Source organism: Saccostrea echinata, unplaced genomic scaffold (genome assembly GCF_033153115.1).
Source record: "Saccostrea echinata isolate AGI-Se365-2 ecotype Australia unplaced genomic scaffold, CSIRO_AGI_Sech_v1 ptg000046l, whole genome shotgun sequence".
In the NCBI taxonomy this organism is placed as follows: Eukaryota; Metazoa; Mollusca; class Bivalvia; order Ostreida; family Ostreidae; genus Saccostrea; species Saccostrea echinata.
This window is the reverse complement of record NW_026889795.1, coordinates 7836826-7859846: the sequence shown is the minus strand read 5'-3', so window position 1 is coordinate 7859846 and position 23021 is coordinate 7836826. Positions and strand designations below refer to the sequence as shown.

At 34.7% G+C, this 23021-nt stretch overlaps 1 protein-coding gene across 1 annotated transcript; it reads left to right on the top strand.

Moving 5' to 3' along the window:
• LOC133201999 (vasoactive intestinal polypeptide receptor-like) lies at positions 1–23021 on the top strand. The gene is made up of 12 exons (XM_061337781.1): positions 1–322; positions 5629–5733; positions 6267–6394; positions 6790–6899; positions 7699–7825; positions 8331–8487; positions 8826–8956; positions 10393–10478; positions 12111–12246; positions 12612–12653; positions 12770–12880; positions 22170–23021. The coding sequence occupies exons 1-12, from the start codon at positions 190–192 to the stop codon at positions 23019–23021; spliced, it is 2118 nt and encodes a 705-aa protein (XP_061193765.1). The 5' UTR covers positions 1–189.

Below are 23021 nucleotides of genomic sequence, written 5' to 3'. Positions count from 1 at the left end.
TGAACTTTGTTTTCGAGCTTAAGACTTACCGAGTGAATATTAACATTATTTTTTTCTATTTTACCAGTACAAAAAGGGAAAGAAATTCGTGTTGTGTACAAATGACAAAAAAATGACATATTTAAATGTTTCAAGAGAGGGAATATGATTAAGTGTTCTCTTAGATACATACAAGAATAACGCATTGGAATGGAAGCTTCTAGCGTAACAATGGAGCCCGTACCGGGGAGCACCGAGACCATACCTGAAGACCTGTGGGAATACTTCCGTTTACAAGTACAGTGTCGCACCGATTCTAGTCTCAACGTTACCAGGAGACCAAGTAAGAAAACCTCATAATTAGCACATCATCGTTTATATTTTATAACTATACTACATTATATTTGAATGTTTTGTATGCAGGCCCTTAGAATACGCAACCCCTCTTTTTTCTGAATATTGTATTTTGCTATAGTAAATTTTCCTTTAGATCCCCCCCCCCTTTTTTGTGTTGTAAGGTCGAGCACTGGCAAATTCCAGGATTAGGACAGAAAACTAGCTTTCTTTTTTGCTTATCAGATAATTTTTGGAAGTTGCTCCCCCACTTTTTGGTCAGTATAAGTTTTTTTTTGCTTGTAAGATTTTTTTTGGGGGGGGGGGATTTGCCCCCCCCCGCACTTTTGAAACCGTTGTTACTACGTGCCTGTTACGATATGCTATCAATAGTCGAACTCCTTGAGCATTTCTAGTGACCGTGTGAATTCATTCCTAACTTAATCCTTCTTTTAATTTACTACATTTACTTTTCAGTCTTCTCAAGTCTACCAGAGATCTTCAATATTATTTTATACCACGTTTTTTATAGTTAAGCATTTTTGCCAATGCATGTATTTTTGTATTACTTTGCACCTGTTTAGATTCGACTCGTATAGTTGCTAATGTTCTGCACAAGTTTGTTTCTAAAAATTGTTAACAAAAATTATTAAAGCTTGATTTTAATCCAAATGTTGGAGCACAGGAGTTCGCATACCTGTCAATTTTACTGAGATTTTCGGTAAATATAAAAAATACGTAAAACTTTACAGACAATCTCAGTAAAATTGATAGATTGACAGTGGAGCTGTCACTTACAAAAATACACATGTAGTAGAAATTATTATACTGAACATAGCACCCACCCCACCCACCTTACTATATACATGTAGTAGAAGTATCATACCTGACCATAACCCCCAACGCACCACCACCCACCCACCTTCAAATATAATTTGATAATGGAGATACTGTAACTTTTATTTCGTTAGGAACTCATGGAACTTTTACAAAAAAGAAATATTTTATGTCTTGAAAAAGCTTCCCCCCTTATTTGGTACTGATTGTAAAATTATAGCATAATGAGCATTAGTTAACGACATAACTTAACATTTACTTCAAAAAAAATATTGATATGTTTAATTAATGTATAAAATGTATATATCTCTCATTGAAATTGGTTTGTACGTGTGTACGTGTGTACGTGTCGAAATCTCAGAAAAGGTAAACTTTAAAACTTTATTGAAGTAATGATTTTTTTTTTTCATTTTTCATTATGATACATTTTAATGACAATTACACCGTGTTTTAGATCATTATTATGATATGAGAAAAGCTGGCCATGAATACCCAAAACATCCCTAAGAAAAAAAAAGCTTGAATTTAAATGGATAATTGCTACATGTAAGTTATCATGACTTTTGCATTTTGCAAGCCTTCAAAAAAAAAATTATAATCGAAATTAGAATTCTCATCCAATGTCTTTCCTACCCAGAGCAGTATAATGTCTTTGAACTGTCTTATTGAACATTCAAATAATTGTACATGTATAACATAGTAACCGTATAAACTGATTAGAATTAAAAAAAAAATTGGGAGAATATATCTATTAAAAGAATGCTTTTAACGTCATACGATAACGCCACCCTCCCCGTTCCACCACGGAACACAATTTGATGAAATTTTCACGAAATTCAACTGAACCATTGTGCATGAATTTCTATTTTACGGACACATATTTGGGGTTTCCCATAGCAATACATGGACACTGCCATTCTCTCTGTAATACATGTATCTCTTAACCACAACTCCTCCTATACCACTCAATAAAATCTAATGAGACTCTCAAAGAATCTTTGTTACATACAAAATAGTGCCATTGTGCATCTCCTATTTTACAATAGAACAGATATTTGGGTCTCCCATAACAAAACATGGAGACTGCCATTCTTTCTATAGTATTCAATGGAGTTACCCATCTCCTATCCGAAATTCTTCCTTAACCACTGAATGAAACTTAATGAGACTTTCGCAGAATATTTATTACATAGTTTCATTGTGCTTCTCTTATCTCAACGTTCTGATCGGACATTTTTTTTTTGGGGGGGGGGGGGGGTTCATAACAAAATATGGAATCTGCCATTATACTCACATGAGAGAGGGGGTATCATTTTGTGAGCTCATTGCTAACTCTGCCTCAAGTTTTTTGCGAAGACCTCAGGTAGAAAACCGATCGTCGATGATTTAATGTGCATTTAACCTTCAGTTTGGATGCTAAATTATGAATGCTTTTCTATAATTAAAATGAAATAAAAGTCTTTTTAAAATGACGAGTCGAAAGAAGATTTGATTTTTTACACGACGTTTAAGTTTGAGATGATTAGGATATGGGTTCTTTGTTTTAAAAATATAATTACTGGCGCTGTATATTTCCAGAACCTAACTGACTAGAATGTTAATAATTTATATCATACGTGGGCACACGCGGACGATTTCTCGTCGACAATACAAATAGGTCTTAGTGATGTCATTTCCGGCGAAAGCGGCAATAATTAACGTATCGTTTGTTTAATGGCTTCATAAGAGCAGGCGATACAAAGATTGAAGAGCGAAAAATTGTGTCATTGTGTTAAAGTTGGGGAAATTACAAATCTTCTATGTGACATAATACTATCAAGAGTAGGAATCGCTCTCACTTAGAACCAAACTAATTACCGATAACAAAATCGTTAGATTCATTGCAATCCTAGGTACACATATTCCTGAACAAAATTTCAGCATGTTTCATCAGTCGAAGATTTTCTGTCTGATAAGTTATACATATATCAAAGATCTGGCGAACGAAGAGCATTAAGCCACAGATATTAACAAAAGACCTCTCTATGTTAATAAATGCAAACACATCCTTTTGATATTAAAACAGTTTTTATGGATATTTGAGAAGATTATGTCAAATCACTTGGAAATTTTACTGAATGAAGAATGTATGACTTATAAGTCTGTCGCTTTTATTAAATTCATTTTTTTATTGACATCACCATACAGAGAAGCTAACAAGTCAAATGACAATCTACAGAAAACTAAAATATATAACATAATCACTGAGCACAGTATGTACATGTAAGACAAAGTCACTCAATTCTTCAAAGTTTCGGAATCAGATCTGTTTTCCCTGCATGAAACACCTATCTAAATAGGTACATGTACATAAAAGTTTGTTGTTTTGTTAATCAAATAGTTTACAATTTTGTGATTAAGATCAATGCCACAATATACTGTGATCTTGCATTAAAAATGTCATATACATGTATATTCAAATCGAAGTTTAACTTAAACGGGAGGGTAGAGTACAACTGTTATAATTATTCATTTTTAACAAACAATTTACAAACATATGCAATGAACACTTATTTTGATAGTTAGAACAGCTGTAGAATGCCTGACGTGTTTCGATATTTAGTGAATGTGAACTAATTCTCATTTTTGGTAACTGTAATCGTTTACTGTTTTTCAAAGAAAAAGGAAAAGAAATCTTGTAATCTTATAAATATAGAGTGGTCCGATAGTGGCCACTGCAAGTTGAAATAAAATGTCCACTTTAGGATAGGTTGTATTCACAAACAAGGTCATTTAAAAAAAAAACGTAGAATTTGCGAAAATCTGACTTTAAATGGGGTTTTGAAATCCTGTATCATCAACTAATTTGAGAGTAGCTTGCCTCAGTTTAAAAATTGATCGTATTCAGAGCGCATCGATTCATTTGGGAGATATAAACACCATATGCCTCTCAGGTGATTTTGGAATATTGCTACATAAAAAAGGGAAGTTGACGATGAAAAAACTGATGTCGAAAATAAGAGGTGATCGAGATTTATCATGTTTTTTTTTATATTTTGCTTTTGTTTGTTTGTTTATTTTTTTTACTGTATATGTAAATCGTAAATAAAAATCAACAATCAACCCGGGTTGTGATTCTAGTTTTACCTGACGGTTTTTCTTAATTTCAAATATCTACTTACTGTTTAAAACGATGATATGTTCATTTCCTTGTTAAGATCATTTGATGTAATTTGAAAAAATTAATTAAGGGAAAACGAGAAAAAAACAGGTCAGTGTGTTAAATGTTACAGCAAGGCTTCCATCCTAATGAGTCTTAGCCCTTAACCGGCATCGATTGCCTTCGTTTTCAACTGAACTGGCAAATTAATTATAGGGGCTTCACCACACAACAAATTATATAATGTCTTGTTAAGTTGTCGATGATGATCATTCTCGATTCTTTACTTTTTATGTGCCCAGCAATGATTTATGACGACGCTTTCTTCTCAAGCATTAGAGATGTTTTGTTTAGAAATCTGCAACACTGGAGGTTATATCTGATCGCTGGCTTTTGTTGTGATTTAAGGTTGACCTTGGCATAGTTTTAAAGGGACATTTGAAAAATCAATCGGTATTTATTTGGTCCTTTTATCGAATAATAATCAATATGTAAAGATTCATGGTCACTTGAATACCAACTGTTTATTATTCTATTGTGGTAATATAACGTTAAATTTTGTTTAACATTACCTTAAGATGATTATAAGATATATGTAGATAATCAAATACAACACCGCCATTTGAACTTCATTAGACAACATTTTAAATAATAGAATTAACTTAAAGGGACTTAAAGTTAAGATAGTATTAGGCAGCACTCCGGAATACATAACATTCGGATTGCACAAGTTTCACTGTGAACTGACAATGTGTCTTTGTACGTATCACTGAAGTTGGAAATATACTTCTCTCAATTGTCGTTATCAAATATATATCGTTCAATGTTGGTTTGACAGTATAATAGTCCCCCTAATTCCCGACCCCCACCCCACCCAACTACCCCCACATAACAAACGATACCGCAGTTTTATGTTCGGTCATCATAAAACAAATGGCAAGGTTGTTCACAGGGTATTTGAAACTTAATTGTGATAATTAGAAAAAAAAAATTAATATAGCTAATAGTTAAAAAATTCTCGATTTACAGGATTCTGTAAAATATACTCTGTCTAAAGCAAACATCCTTCCTGTTAAAAGGTCCATTGTATTCCAAGTAGAATGGTGTATTTGATAAAAAAAATCCTCATGATATCATATACTAGTATATGCCATGAATCATTCATTAGATTCACAATCCGTACAATTCCTCCTGTGGCGACAAAAAACATTAATTTTGTTTTCTTTAAAGGATAGATTTTTCTTATATTTTCTTGGAAATTTTGCAGAAACTCAGTAGTCCTATATTTGTAGAATAGTTGAAGTAATATACTTGAAAACTTTCTTTTATTTTTGTTTTAGATGAAACTTACTGTGAGCCTCATCACGACTCTTTCCATTGTTGGTACGCGACAAAAAGTAACACAACAGTTACCGCCCCTTGTCCAGCTGCTATTGGTGCACCAGGTATATATATATGAAAGTAAAATGTCTTCTTTAGAATGAATTACTTACTGTAAATCTACATGTAAAAATGCGTATTTCTTGTGGATTTTATAAAGGAAACTCTCAGATAATAAACCAAGGCAATATTGACGATATTCGCTTAAGATTGATTGATTGTATGTTGTTTTACGTCCCATTCGAGAATCTTTCACTCATATAGAGACGTCACAATATACCGGTGAAGGGCTTCAAATTTTGACCTTTACTCGGCACTCAGGGCCATTGAGCAGTGAGGGATCTTTATCGTGCCAACGCCTGCCGTGACACGGGGCCTCGGTTTTTAAGGTCTCATCCGAAGGACCCGCAACTTTCACTTCAAAGTGCCGAGCGCATGGCGAAGGAACAGTTGCTACCTATTTTTTATCGACTTAGGTCTGTCGCGGCCGAGATTCGAACTCACGACCTCCCGATCACGGAGCGAGCGCTCTACCGACTGAGCTACCGTGAACGGTATATTCGCTTAAGAGTAATAATATTTATTTTTTTTTTTTTAGATCATGTCGTGGCATACCGACATTGTGGGTCAGATGGATACTGGAAAAATATAACGGATTACCAGCAATGTATAGACTTTCTAGACAAAATGCTTCCACCACAGGATGTGACTAGCTTAACTCCATCTGTAAGAAATCATTTAAATACATTACTATGGATTCATTTACATTTGTGGAGGTTGGGGTGGGGTGGGGTTTCACGTGTAAAACCCATCTTTCACTAGTTCCTGGGGATTTAATTTCGCGGGTAACTTGCATTAACAGAAAATTCAATGGACCAATTGAATACACTGACAAACATTATTTCTTGGAATGTACATTAGTTAGGGTTACCTATGAAATCCCCCAGAATTGATCCCCGACAATGATAATTCCTCTCCACTGGTGTTGGATATTTCTCTTAATCTCTGTTTAATCTGTCTCTCATGATCATAATGTAAAGCATAAATATATAAACTGTAACTGTTTAGAAATTTCAAGAACTGTAACCGACATTATCAAATATGATGCTTTATTCCTCTAGGTAGCGGAACATTCCCGAGCTGTTCTGATAATGAGGGATATTTATTTCGGATGTAGTTTAGTGTCCTTGTTCTTCCTGTGTATCACACTCTTCGTGTTCTGCTACTTCCGGTGAGTACTTATGGGATAAAAAAATATATGCTATAGAAGTTGTACAGCTTCATTATTATTATGCCACCCTTCGAAGAAGGGAGGGCATATTGCTTTGCTGGTGTTTGTCGGTCGGTTGGTCAGTCTGTCGGTCGGTCAACCAAACAGTTTCCGTTCACTTTCTTCGCAGAGGTTGCACATACTGAAATGAAATTTGGTATACAGATTTATCATTAGAATATCTAGGTCAAGTTCTGTTTTGGGTACGATTGAGCAATTTTTGACAGAGTTATGCCCCTTGGACTTAGAAAAATTCCAATTATTTGCAGTTTCCGTTCATTTTTCTTTGCATAGGTCGCACATACTGCAATGAATTTGGTATACAGATTTATCATAAAAATATCTAGGTCAATTTCTGTTTTGGGTACGATCGAGCAATTTTTGACAGAGTTTTGCCCCTTGGACTTAGAAAAATTCCAATTATTTGCAGTTTCCGTTCATTTTCTTCACAGAAGTTGCACATACTGAAATGAAATTAGGTCTACAGATTTATCATTAAAATATCTAGGACAAGAACTATTTTGGGTACGATCGAGCAATTTTTGACAGTTATGCCCCTTGGACTTTGAAAAATTCCAATTATTTGGGGGAGGGGGGACATAAGTGTTTCGCAAACATCTCTTGTTATTATTGCTCCTTTAATCTATTTCAACATTTTTTTTTATCACTTTTAGCATTATACAAATACATATTTTCCACATATTGTATAAGAACAAAATTTTTTTTCAGAATTAGAATATGAAAATTGTTTTCTTTCTAGGTCACTTCAGTGCAGCCGAGTATCTATACATAAACATCTAGTCGTCTCCTTTATCCTTCGCTTTATCGTCATCGTTATCTTGTTTGAACCTTTAGTGTTTGGTCATGATGTTTATTATACCAGAGTGGTAAGTCCAGTTTCACTATGTTTACAAGGAGTTTTTTTTTAGAGTAAGGGCATGATGTTTATTATACCAGAGTGGTAAGTCTAGTTCCAATATGTTTACAAGGATAACTTTAGTGTTTAGTCATGATGTTTATCATACCAGAGTGGTAAGTCCAGTCCCACTATGTTTACAAAGATAACTTTAGTGTTTAGTCAGGAAGTTTATTATACCAGAGTGGTAAATCCAGATCTACTATGTTTACAAGGATAACTTTAGTGTTTGGTCATGATGTTTATTATACCAGAGTGGTAAGTCCAGTTTTACTGTGTTATGTTATATTTATTATATCAGAGTTCTAAATACAGTCCCACTTTATATTGTACAATAAGTAGTGTATGAGCCTTGGTACAGGTAGACGGTGTCTAGGAACTAGAGCTCTGTCCATTGTCCATTGTCTTGTTTATGTGGAGTCTTACATTCCATACATTTTATTTGTAATGTTATCCTTTATTTTCTTCCCCTACAGGACTGGGTTTGTAAGACTATAATAGTGCTGGGACAGTACACAATGGTCAGTAACATCTTCTGGATGTTCGTGGAAGGCTTATTTCTACACAATAGTATTGTTGTTACTGTCTTCTCTACGGATGCTCCATTTAAAATATTTTGTGCCATAGGATGGGGTATGTATTGCATGTAACAAAGAAGGTACTTGTGTGTTGTTTTATGATGAAATGCACTTTAAAATTCATTAGATATAGACCAAGATTAAGGTAGCTACTATGTGGACTCTTATTTCTCTGTAATATGCAGTTTCGATTTCAAAATTTCAAAAAAAAAAACAAAACAAATAAACAAATTAAATAAAACACAAAACTAAACCTGTCCAAGACTTAGTTTTTCCCTTTATTGTCAAATCAAAGGCGTATAAAACTGAGAATAAAAAAATGTAAAAGAAATAAAGCATTAAAAATTAAACTTTAAAAGAAGATACTAAATAAAGCTATTTTATATTTTGTAGGTCTTCCCGGTATAATAGCTATATCCTGGGCAATTGCCATGCATTTTACAGTCTTCACGCCATGTTGGCAGAACAACTCGGACTCTCCATATTCTTACATCGTGTCAGGATCCATATTGCTAGCTTTAATCGTAAGAAACATAGTATACTACATTAAGCCGATATCTTTACTTTTTTTTTTAACAATGCATCAACTCTCTATTCCATCATAAAAATTAACGCAAGTTATTTTCGAAAAGAAAAATATTTTTGATCAAGATACAATTGCAGCATATCTGTTGGGCAAAATTTGACAAAAATGGATTTTTAACTTGATGATTTTATAAGGAGAAAAAAGTCTTTTTTCCAGTAAGAGTTGTCTCTCCTATCAGAGGGTCAATGAACCTTAATCTTTCAGAAGAATTTTCTCATTTTCTCATACATTAGGAATTATTGTGATCAGTAATCCTGAGGCACACTCCTAACTTAATTCTTTAATCCCTTTATATTAATGCAATAAGTATTTTGATAGCCCAATTGCCCATTAAATTGCTTATTTCTTTCCATAATCCTCTCATCACTAGAGCACCATATCTTATCCTCCTTCAATGAATGAAAAGTCTGTAAAACAGTCTGTCGTGTGTTGCCACCTTTGTGACGTTTAATAATTTGCTTGAAATTCTCAAAAGTATTATTAACAATGGCATATAATTTTAGCTGACACAAAATATAAATATGAGAAATAAACTAATTTTGTAAAGGGAGATAATCCAAATTTCCAGTAATTACAACTTAGACTTAACAGAAAAATCATGAAAATGGGTCTGATGAAAATGGGTCTGAAAACGCTTAAAATATAAAATTACAACCAAAATTTTGGCGGAGGCGGGGTGGAAGGAGGTAAATAACAAACTTGAAAAAACGTCCGTCCTCCAAGGCTGTAGGTGGGAGAAGAGGCAGAGTGACGCACCGCGTGGCCGAAATGTTAAATGTTTGATTTTGATTGGTCAATCTCTGCCTCTCCTAAGACATGAAACAAAATAACCATTATAATACATCACGATACAATATATCAGACTTGAACATTCAAGGAGGACACTTATTGATTACAATAAAAATTTTTAAGTAAACTTAAATTTATTTATATTAATGCAATAAGTATTTTGATAGCCCAATTGCCCATTAAATTGCTTATTTCTTTCCATAATCCTCTCATCACTAGAGCACCATATCTTATCCTCCTTCAATGAATAAAAAGTCTGTAAAACAGTCTGTCGTGTGTTGCCACCTTTGTGACGTTTAATAATTTGCTTGAAATTCTCAAAAGTATTATTAACAATGGCATATAATTTTAGCTGACACAAAATATAAATATGAGAAATAAACTAATTTTGTAAAGGGAGATAATCCAAATTTCCAGTAATTACAACTTAGACTTAACAGAAAAATCATGAAAATGGGTCTGAAAACGCCACTGACTTGACTGCACTAGGGAAAGATCAGACCCATGAAGAAAATTTATTTAGTATAGACAAAGGCATTGTCTTTCTGAAGATACACATGTATTTTTCTATTTTAATATTTTCAGGTTAATTTGTTCTTTTTAATCAACATCATAAGAGTGCTGGTGACGAAGTTAAGGGCACATAATACTCATGAATCATCAAGAATTAAGTGAGTATAGTGTGTTAATGAGTATAATAAGTGAGTCAATTTAGTAAATGAGTAAAGTAAATTGTTTAAGATTTGAGTAAATCAATTTATAGTAAGCAAACATGTAAGCAAGTATAAAATGTGTGAGTATAGGAAGTGTAAAGTGTAGCGAAAGTATGAGAGCACACGTACTATTCATAAGTGAGCAAAGTGAGTTTGTATAGTAAATGAGTGAATCAAGTACGTATAGTGTGTAAAGCATAAAAAGTGAGTTCTGAGTAAATAAATTCAATGCGTTAGTGAGTGAGTATATGGAATTTTGTAAGGGAGATAATATATTGAGTAAGTAAGCTACTATATCTTAGAAGTAACGAAGTCAGTTGAGTGATTTAGTATGTATGGTTACTATTGAGCAAGTATGATGAATTAGAGAGTGAAGATATCGTTAAAACTAAGTAAATGTAGTGAAAAAGTAGTTTTAGTGAGTACGTGATTAAATATAATGTGTTTGAGACAGTTTGAGAAACATGAATATTCTCTCCTCAAACAAAATTAAGCTAATTAAATCTGTTGGAAATCAAAGGGTCGTACAAACCGGAGCAATCTTAGATTTGTTTATTTGTACCAGGTGAATTCTGAATGACACGTGCCTAAACTGTATAGTTTATAATTATAATGGAATAAAAGGTGAAAACAATTCTCAAAAGCAAAATATTATAACTTTTCCGATAAATTATTAATCGTAAACTTTTTAATCTGCTTTAAGACGAATTTAAAAGAATTAAAAGTACAAATATTGACGTTTTGTATATCGGGGTCCGAGAAGGGAAAATCACCAAATCATGCGTTATCGTGGCAAAACATCAAAAATATTTTCAGGACAGTTACATTAAAATTTGAACTTAAAATGGCAATAATATTTATATATGATAGGTGTTGAGTTTACACCGTCTGCTTTTTTTCTTTGAAAGCGATGGAGATATGAGAAATGATAACATGTATCAACAAACCTGTCGAGGAGAACCTTCACGAGCCCTGTGGGAGTCTCGCCGACCTCCCCTTTCTTCCTCCACCAATGATTTTATTAATTCCAAAAGTAAAATTTTGGTCCAGAAATTCGCTGTTTCAAACTCTATTTCAGTTCTTTTTCTCCTTGGTCGACTTTGTCAAGGTAGCAGGCCTATCGGGCTACCCTCTTTTACCATGCTGCATTGTTTATGATAAGTACGCATGAGTGAATGGCATCGAATGTGGAACCCATAACACGTTGCGATGTATATATTTATGGTCCTTAAATAATTATTAATTTATATGAATTATAATGAAAAAATCAAAGTTATTTGATCATGAAACTTGTAATTTTTTGAAGGTTTATACATTTATGAGTAGTAAAAAAATTCCAAATCCTATCGGAAAATTTTTTCAAGTCTGTTTTTTGATGAGATGCGCCGTACTGTCACTTTATATATTGAATTGAAAGGCACCAGAGCTTTTATCTTCTAATGAAAAACTCGGTAATTAAAGTGAATGAGCGTAAATGAATGAATACGGTGCTTAGGTTAGTAAAGTGTATAATTGAGTTAAGTAAGTGAGTATAATGATTAGTTTGCTAATGAGTTAATACCTTTATTTATTTTTTTTCAAATTTTGTAGGAAGGCTATTAGAGCAACCGTGATTCTCATGCCGTTGCTTGGATTGACCAATCTTATAATGTTATTTAATCCGAACGATGGCGGATCTTACGCCTCCGTGTATCAAGTCACCAATGTTGTACTCCATTCCAACCAGGTCAGAAACAGTTCTCTCTTGGCATTATGTACTGTAGACCAACTGTTATTCGCGACAACTTTTATTCGCGATTTGCTAGTTTTTATTCTATCAGCGACGACTAATTTCCGCGACTGAGGAAGTATAATACATAAATACTTTATGGATTAAAAAGAGAGCGACGAGAAATATTCGCGAGTAGGCAAAGATCGTGAAACTCGCGGAAATTTCTCGCACGCGAATAAAAGTTGGTTAATAGTAATTTATATGGAAAGTCTGTTAATTAATTAATCTTTTTCTAATTTTTCTTCTCTGTAGAATGTAGTAAAACTGTAGTTGTTTGTTATTTTTTGCAACTGTTTTATTAATGTAATTTTTCGTTGCAGGGAATCTTAATTTCAATTTTTTACTGTTTCTTAAATGGCGAGGTAAGATAACATAATACAATCTTAAACCTCTCCTGAAAGAATTTTTGGGAAAAAAACATATTAAATTTTTGACTAGGTAATCCACTGTAATAATAATTATTACAATATTTCTATAGGTACGCCGAGTCATAAAACAGAAATACAGAAGAATGAAAATTCAACGTATACTAAAGAACAGTAGCCGCCGGTACTCCAGAACATCATCTTGTATTCTTTCTCAAACAGAGGTAAGTTTGTTAAGTAACAGTGACCACCGATATCCACCAACATATTTTGGCAATCTATTTTAAACGAGGAAGCTTGTTAGGAATAAGTGACTGCTGATACCCACCAACATGTAAGATAGAAACCACTGACTCTCCGGATCCTGGAGGTAAGCTTGTTACATGACAGATAGAAACCGCTGACTCTCCAGATCCTGGCTTTGTATTCTATCTTAGTTAAACAGAGGTAAGCTTGTTACATGTAAGTTAGAAACCACTGACTCTCCAGATCCTGGTTTTGTATTCTGTCTTAGTTATACAGAGGTAAGCTTGTTACATGTACAATGTAAGATAGAAACCACTGACTCTCCAGATCCTGGTTTTGTATTCTGTCTTAGTTATACAGAGGTAAGCTTGTTACATGTAAGATAGAAACCACTGTCTCTCCAGATCCTGGTTTTGTATTCTGTCTTAGTTATACAGAGGTAACCTTGTTACATGTAAGATAGAAACCGCTGACTCTCCAGATCCTGGTTTTGTATTCTGTCTTAGTTATACAGAGGTAACCTTGTTACATGTACAATGTAAGATAGAAACCACTGACTCTCCAGATCCTGGTTTTGTATTCTGTCTTAGTTATACAGAGGTAAGCTTGTTACGTGTAAGATAGAAACCACTGACTCTCCAGATCCTGGTTTTGTATTCTGTCTTAGTTATACAGAGGTAACCTTGTTACGTGTAAGATAGAAACCGCTGACTCTCCAGATCCTGGTTTTGTATTCTGTCTTAGTTATACAGAGGTAAGCTTGTTACATGTAAGATAGAAACCACTGTCTCTCCAGATCCTGGTTTTGTATTCTGTCTTAGTTATACAGAGGTAAGCTTGTTACATGTAAGATAGAAACCACTGACTCTCCAGATCCTGGTTTTGTATTCTGTCTTAGTTATACAGAGGTAACCTTGTTACATGTAAGATAGAAACCGCTGACTCTCCAGATCCTGGTTTTGTATTCTGTCTTAGTTATACAGAGGTAAGCTTGTTACATGTAAGATAGAAACCACTGTCTCTCCAGATCCTGGTTTTGTATTCTGTCTTAGTTATACAGAGGTAAGCTTGTTACATGTAAGATAGAAACCGCTGACTCTCCAGATCCTGGTTTTGTATTCTGTCTTAGTTATACAGAGGGAAGCTTGTTACATGTAAGATAGAAACCGCTGACTCTCCAGATCCTGGTTTTGTATTCTGTCTTAGTTATACAGAGGTAAGCTTGTTACATGTAAGATAGAAACCACTGACTCTCCAGATCCTGGTTTTGTATTCTATCTTAGTTATACAGAGGTAAACTTGTTACATGACAGATAGAAACCACTGACTCTCCAGATCCTGGTTTTGTATTCTGTCTTAGTTATACAGAGGTAACCTTGTTACATGTACAATGTAAGATAGAAACCACTGACTCTCCAGATCCTGGTTTTGTATTCTATCTTAGTTATACAGAGGTAAACTTGTTACATGACAGATAGAAACCACTGACTCTCCAGATCCTGGCTTTGTATTCTATCTTAGTTATACAGAGGTAAACTTGTTACATGTAAGATAGAAACCACTGACTCTCCAGATCCTGGTTTTGTATTCTGTCTTAGTTATACAGAGGTAAGCTTGTTACGTGTACAATGTAAGATAGAAACCACTGACTCTCCAGATCCTGGTTTTGTATTCTGTCTTAGTTATACAGAGGTAACCTTGTTACATGTAAGATAGAAACCACTGACTCTCCAGATCCTGGCTTTGTATTCTGTCTTAGTTATACAGAGGTAAACTTGTTACATGTACAATGTAAGATAGAAACCACTGACTCTCCAGATCCTGGTTTTGTATTCTGTCTTAGTTATACAGAGGTAAGCTTGTTACATGTAAGATAGAAACCACTGACTCTCCAGATCCTGGCTTTGTATTCTATCTTAGTTATATAGAGGTAAACTTGTTACATGACAGATAGAAACCGCTGACTCTCCATATCCTGGTTTTGTATTCTGTCTTAGTTAAACAGAGGTAAACTTGTTACATGTAAGATAGAAACCACTGACTCTCCAGATCCTGGCTTTGTATTCTATCTTAGTTATACAGAGGTAAACTTGTTACATGTACAATGTAAGATAGAAACCACTGACTCTCCAGATCCTGGTTTTGTATTCTGTCTTAGTTATACAGAGGTAACCTTGTTACATGTACAATGTAAGATAGAAACCACTGACTCTCCAGATCCTGGTTTTGTATTCTATCTTAGTTATACAGAGGTAACCTTGTTACATGTACAATGTAAGATAGAAACCACTGACTCTCCAGATCCTGGTTGTGTATTCTGTCCTAATTATACAGAGGTAAGCTTGTTACATGTAAGATAGAAACCACTGACTCTCCAGATCCTGGCTTTGTATTCTGTCTTAGTTATACAGAGGTAAACTTGTTACATGTAAGATAGAAACCACTGTCTCTCCAGATCCTGGTTTTGTATTCTGTCTTAGTTATACAGAGGTAACCTTGTTACATGTACAATGTAAGATAGAAACCACTGACTCTCCAGATCCTGGTTTTGTATTCTGTCTTAGTTATACAGAGGTAAACTTGTTACATGTAAGATAGAAACCACTGACTCTCCAGATCCTGGCTTTGTATTCTATCTTAGTTATACAGAGGTAAACTTGTTACATGTACAATGTAAGATAGAAACCACTGACTCTCCAGATCCTGGTTTTGTATTCTGTCTTAGTTATACAGAGGTAACCTTGTTACATGTACAATGTAAGATAGAAACCACTGACTCTCCAGATCCTGGTTTTGTATTCTATCTTAGTTATACAGAGGTAACCTTGTTACATGTACAATGTAAGATAGAAACCACTGACTCTCCAGATCCTGGTTTTGTATTCTGTCTTAGTTATACAGAGGTAACCTTGTTACATGTAAGATAGAAACCACTGACTCTCCAGATCCTGGTTTTGTATTCTATCTTAGTTATACAGAGGTAACCTTGTTACATGTACAATGTAAGATAGAAACCACTGACTCTCCAGATCCTGGTTTTGTATTCTATCTTAGTTATACAGAGGTAAGCTTGTTACATGTAAGGTAGAAACCACTGACTCTCCAGATCCTGGTTTTGTATTCTATCTTAGTTATATAGAGGTAACCTTGTTACATGTACAATGTAAGATAGAAACCACTGACTCTCCAGATCCTGGTTTTGTATTCTATCTTAGTTATACAGAGGTAAGCTTGTTACATGACAGATAGAAACCACTGACTCTCCAGATCCTGGTTTTGTATTCTATCTTAGTTAAACAGAGGTAAACTTGTTACATGTACGATAGAAACCACTGACTCTCCAGATCCTGGTTTTGTATTCTGTCTTAGTTAAACAGAGGTAAACTTGTTACATGTAAGATAGAAACCACTGACTCTCCAGATCCTGGTTTTGTATTCTATCTTAGTTATACAGAGGTAAGCTTGTTACATGTAAGATAGAAACCACTGACTCTCCAGATCCTGGTTTTGTATTCTGTCTTAGTTATACAGAGGTAAACTTGTTACATGTACAATGTAAGATAGAAACCGCTGACTCTCCAGATCCTGGTTTTGTATTCTATCTTAGTTATACAGAGGTAAGCTTGTTACATGTAAGATAGAAACCACTGACTCTCCAGATCCTGGTTTTGTATTCTGTCTTAGTTATACAGAGGTAAGCTTGTTACATGTAAGATAGAAACCACTGACTCTCCAGATCCTGGTTTTGTATTCTGTCTTAGTTATACAGAGGTAACCTTGTTACATGTAAGATAGAAACCACTGACTCTCCAGATCCTGGTTTTGTATTCTATCTTAGTTATACAGAGGTAACCTTGTTACATGTACAATGTAAGATAGAAACCACTGACTCTCCAGATCCTGGTTTTGTATTCTATCTTAGTTATACAGAGGTAACCTTGTTACATGTACAATGTAAGATAGAAACCGCTGACTCTCCAGATCCTGGTTTTGTATTCTGTCTTAGTTATACAGAGGTAAGCTTGTTACATGTACAATGTAAGATAGAAACCGCTGACTCTCCAGATCCTGGTTTTGTATTCTATCTTAGTTATATAGAGGTAACCTTGTTACATGTAAGATAGAAACCACTGTCTCTCCAGATCCTGGTTTTGTATTCTATCTTAGTTATATAGAGGTAACCTTGTTACATGTACAATGTAAGATAGAAACCACTGACTCTCCAGATCCTGGTTTTGTATTCTATCTTAGTTATACAGAGGTAAACTTGTTACATGACAGATAGAAACCACTGACTCTCCAGATCCTGGCTTTGTATTCTATCTTAGTTATACAGAGGTAAACTTGTTACATGTAAGATAGAAACCACTGACTCTCCAGATCCTGGTTTTGTATTCTGTCTTAGTTATACAGAGGTAAGCTTGTTACGTGTACAATGTAAGATAGAAACCACTGACTCTCCAGATCCTGGTTTTGTATTCTGTCTTAGTTATACAGAGGTAAGCTTGTTACATGTAAGATAGAAACCACTGACTCTCCAGATCCTGGCTTTGTATTCTGTCTTAGTTATACAGAGGTAAACTTGTTACATGTAAGATAGAAACCACTGTCTCTCCAGATCCTGGTTTTGTATTCTGTCTTAGTTATACAGAGGTAACCTTGTTACATGTAAGATAGAAACCGCTGACTCTCCAGATCCTGGTTTTGTATTCTGTCTTAGTTATACAGAGGTAACCTTGTTACATGTAAGATAGAAACCACTGACTCTCCAGATCCTGGCTTTGTATTCTGTCTTAGTTATACAGAGGTAACCTTGTTACATGTACAATGTAAGATAGAAACCGCTGACTCTCCAGATCCTGGTTTTGTATTCTGTCTTAGTTATACAGAGGTAAGCTTGTTACATGTAAGATAGAAACCACTGACTCTCCAGATCCTGGTTTTGTATTCTGTCTTAGTTATACAGAGGTAAGCTTGTTACATGACAGATAGAAACCACTGACTCTCCAGATCCTGGTTTTGTATTCTATCTTAGTTATACAGAGGTAACCTTGTTACATGTAAGATAGAAACCACTGACTCTCCAGATCCTGGTTTTGTATTCTATCTTAGTTATACAGAGGTAACCTTGTTACATGTACAATGTAAGATAGAAACCACTGACTCTCCAGATCCTGGTTTTGTATTCTGTCTTAGTTATACAGAGGTAACCTTGTTACATGTAAGATAGAAACCACTGACTCTCCAGATCCTGGTTTTGTATTCTATCTTAGTTATACAGAGGTAACCTTGTTACATGTACAATGTAAGATAGAAACCACTGACTCTCCAGATCCTGGTTTTGTATTCTATCTTAGTTATACAGAGGTAAGCTTGTTACATGTAAGGTAGAAACCACTGACTCTCCAGATCCTGGTTTTGTATTCTATCTTAGTTATATAGAGGTAACCTTGTTACATGTACAATGTAAGATAGAAACCGCTGACTCTCCAGATCCTGGTTTTGTATTCTATCTTAGTTATACAGAGGTAAGCTTGTTACATGACAGATAGAAACCACTGACTCTCCAGATCCTGGTTTTGTATTCTATCTTAGTTAAACAGAGGTAAACTTGTTACATGTACGATAGACACCACTGACTCTCCAGATCCTGGTTTTGTATTCTGTCTTAGTTAAACAGAGGTAAACTTGTTACATGTAAGATAGAAACCACTGACTCTCCAGATCCTGGTTTTGTATTCTATCTTAGTTATACAGAGGTAAGCTTGTTACATGTAAGATAGAAACCACTGACTCTCCAGATCCTGGTTTTGTATTCTGTCTTAGTTATACAGAGGTAAACTTGTTACATGTACAATGTAAGATAGAAACCGCTGACTCTCCAGATCCTGGTTTTGTATTCTATCTTAGTTATACAGAGGTAAGCTTGTTACATGTAAGATAGAAACCACTGACTCTCCAGATCCTGGTTTTGTATTCTGTCTTAGTTATACAGAGGTAAGCTTGTTACATGTAAGATAGAAACCACTGACTCTCCAGATCCTGGTTTTGTATTCTGTCTTAGTTATACAGAGGTAACCTTGTTACATGTAAGATAGAAACCGCTGACTCTCCAGATCCTGGTTTTGTATTCTATCTTAGTTATACAGAGGTAACCTTGTTACATGTACAATGTAAGATAGAAACCACTGACTCTCCAGATCCTGGTTTTGTATTCTATCTTAGTTATACAGAGGTAACCTTGTTACATGTACAATGTAAGATAGAAACCGCTGACTCTCCAGATCCTGGTTTTGTATTCTGTCTTAGTTATACAGAGGTAAGCTTGTTACATGTACAATGTAAGATAGAAACCGCTGACTCTCCAGATCCTGGTTTTGTATTCTATCTTAGTTATATAGAGGTAACCTTGTTACATGTAAGATAGAAACCACTGTCTCTCCAGATCCTGGTTTTGTATTCTATCTTAGTTATATAGAGGTAACCTTGTTACATGTACAATGTAAGATAGAAACCACTGACTCTCCAGATCCTGGTTTTGTATTCTATCTTAGTTATACAGAGGTAACCTTGTTACATGTACAATGTAAGATAGAAACCACTGACTCTCCAGATCCTGGTTTTGTATTCTATCTTAGTTATACAGAGGTAACCTTGTTACATGTACAATGTAAGATAGAAACCACTGTCTCTCCAGATCCTGGTTTTGTATTCTATCTTAGTTATACAGAGGTAAGCTTGTTACATGTAAGATAGAAACCACTGACTCTCCAGATCCTGGTTTTGTATTCTGTCTTAGTTATACAGAGGTAACCTTGTTACATGTAAGATAGAAACCACTGACTCTCCAGATCCTGGTTTTGTATTCTATCTTAGTTATACAGAGGTAACCTTGTTACATGTACAATGTAAGATAGAAACCACTGACTCTCCAGATCCTGGTTTTGTATTCTATCTTAGTTATACAGAGGTAACCTTGTTACATGTACAATGTAAGATAGAAACCGCTGACTCTCCAGATCCTGGCTTTGTATTCTGTCTTAGTTATACAGAGGTAACCTTGTTACATGTAAGATAGAAACCGCTGACTCTCCAGATCCTGGTTTTGTATTCTGTCTTAGTTATACAGAGGTAACCTTGTTACATGTACAATGTAAGATAGAAACCGCTGACTCTCCAGATCCTGGTTTTGTATTCTGTCTTAGTTATACAGAGGTAACCTTGTTACATGTAAGATAGAAACCACTGACTCTCCAGATCCTGGTTTTGTATTCTATCTTAGTTATACAGAGGTAACCTTGTTACATGTACAATGTAAGATAGAAACCACTGACTCTCCAGATCCTGGTTTTGTATTCTATCTTAGTTATACAGAGGTAACCTTGTTACATGTAAGATAGAAACCGCTGACTCTCCAGATCCTGGTTTTGTATTCTGTCTTAGTTATACAGAGGTAACCTTGTTACATGTAAGATAGAAACCACTGACTCTCCAGATCCTGGTTTTGTATTCTATCTTAGTTATACAGAGGTAACCTTGTTACATGTACAATGTAAGATAGAAACCACTGACTCTCCAGATCCTGGCTTTGTATTCTATCTTAGTTATATAGAGGTAAACTTGTTACATGACAGATAGAAACCGCTGACTCTCCAGATCCTGGTTTTGTATTCTGTCTTAGTTATACAGAGGTAACCTTGTTACATGTAAGATAGAAACCACTGACTTTGTATTCTAAGTTAATAAGAGGTAAGCTTGTTACATGTAAGAGGAACCGCTGACTCTCCAGATCCTGATCCATGAACATAACCTTGTATTCTACCTCAACCGGTAAAATTGTTTTTCAAATAGGAAAACTGTTACGCTGTACTGTGAAAAGAGGGAGTTATACTCATTCGAAGTTACGATGTTGTATAAACCCAATAAAGTGAAATCAAATAACTTGGGTGTGTGGGTAGTTCTGATGAATAAATGTCTTATATCAATTACTTTTCCCCATTCAACATTTTTTACTACGAAAATACTTGGTGTTGCCAACTTGATGTCACAAGTTTGTGTGTCTTTACATATATAGCACAGCATTTAGACTTTGTAATATATATCAATATATAATTCATATAACGGCATTTTTCACAAAAAAAAAACGTAGGTGTGAGTGGATGGGAAAGACATTTTTATTCCATTATTTTTGAAGACTGTAATGGTTTTATAACATAAACGAGCTTATCAGTTGTAAGCAATTTCTTAAATAGTCTTATATTCAAATAACTAATCATCTTATATATTATATGACGTAATTACCTTTATAATCCTAAACGTAATTAACTAGGTTTTTAATCAGTTAATTCCTATTACAGCTTGATATGTCTCTGAGCTCTTTGGTGAGGAACTTTATTATACATCTGAACTGTTATATTGTTACGCCGATACAGAAAGCTAACAATTAACTACAGCTCCAGCAGAGTGGCTTTATAACAATCGCTAGAGATTCATTAGTTTTTTGAAAGGCATTTAAGTCAATTTATTGGAGTAAGTTTGGCTTTTCGAGTTTCAGGACTCTGATGAGAGACTAAATATTTTCACTTCAGATAGAAGTTGTTAAGCATAACGGGCATTCTGAGAGTATTGTATAAGCAATACTAGTCCCCTAGTGTAATCTGGTTCCTCTTTAAAAAGTTGTAATTCCGTAAAAAAAAATTGACATTGAAGCGGGACGGAATGCAAAATTGTTCTGTAACTCATTGGGGTACACTCACATATAAAAAATAATTAACTCATTATCTGTAAGCTTTTAACAAAAAAGTGCGGAAAACCAAGTGGAACGGACAGGACAGACAGACGAGGATGAAAACTATTTATAATAGTCCCTTCCGTTTCACCGGTAGGGGACATAATATTGATAATAATAATATTACCAGTGTCTCTGCAAATGCCGTCTACATTTCTTGAACTGACAAAACTGATATTGGAACCACGATTTTTCTCCCACAAAGCAAATACTCAAGCAGTATGGACAGTCAATCGTACAAATACAGTCAGTGATTCTGTGTGATTTTTTTCCTTATTTATCAGACGCTTTGGTTGTTGTCTTTGTGTACAGTATATTTAATAGCTTTTTTAATTTCGTTTCATACTAATATTTTTTTAAGTTTGGTTTTGGTTTTAAAATAGTTTCAGTTATAACTTTATGTATCTGTAAATCATTTAATTTATATTTATTTCTATTTGATTTTATTTCTCAGTTTTACATTCTTATTTTGTTTACAGACTAGGGGAGACCAATCATCTTCGTCAGATAGTAACATTTGTATGGGAAATCTTAATAATAATTCCTATCAAAAGGTGACGCTGATCACGGAAGTGCGAGAAAAACCGAGATCGGAAAATAACCTTACTAGAACGAGTGACGTCATAAAGCAAACTGCTTCCGCTTCTGATCCATCAAACTTAAAAGTTACTCACTCCGTCAAATTTAGGTTAAGTTCCAGCGAGAATGATTTACAAAAGTGTAAAATGCCTTTTTGTGAAATATCAGCTGATGATGTGTTCGATTTGCCATTGATAGAGGTTTCCGGTCCCGATTCCGGAAGCAATGGCGTAAATGCCGGGATCGGCATTCTACGCAAAACTGATGCCAATGGAAATGCAGATAATAACCAAATTATGACCGGGATGAGTTTTACAAATAAAAACAATGTAAAAGGAAGTTCAAATAGTCAAAGTATGACCACGATCGGTATTCTTAGCAAAGTAGATGTTGTAGGCAGTAACAATAGTACCCTTGTTAAGGGTAAATGCAGCAATAATAGTAGTGAATCGCATTATCACTTGAAGGAAGTGGACAGCAATTCTATCAGCTCTGAGATAGAGTCAGATTCGGACTCTGACAGCACGTGTTTGAGGAAATCAGACTGTGGGAGGACATTAGTGAATGAAAACTCCTATTCAAAACCAAGTGAAACTGACGTTGGCAAATTGCAAGAAAGCCGATGGTCTCTTCTAAGCAGTAGTGATTTCAAATTAAATATTGTTGGTGGTTTTGCTGAAGAAGTCAAGGAGGAGTTTCTCAGATTAATCCAGGAAAAAGATCTTAGATTAATGCAGGAAAAAGAATCTTAA

Excerpts from the sequence above, each read along its gene's own strand:
- LOC133201999 (XM_061337781.1), top strand. The coding sequence starts at position 190 with ATGGAAGCTTCTAGCGTAACAATGGAGCCCGTACCGGGGAGCACCGAG. Across the intron at positions 8,488-8,825 it reads ATTTTGTGCCATAGGATGGG|GTCTTCCCGGTATAATAGCT; the intron begins GTATGTATTGCA and ends TATATTTTGTAG. Across the intron at positions 12,654-12,769 it reads ACTGTTTCTTAAATGGCGAG|GTACGCCGAGTCATAAAACA; the intron begins GTAAGATAACAT and ends ATATTTCTATAG.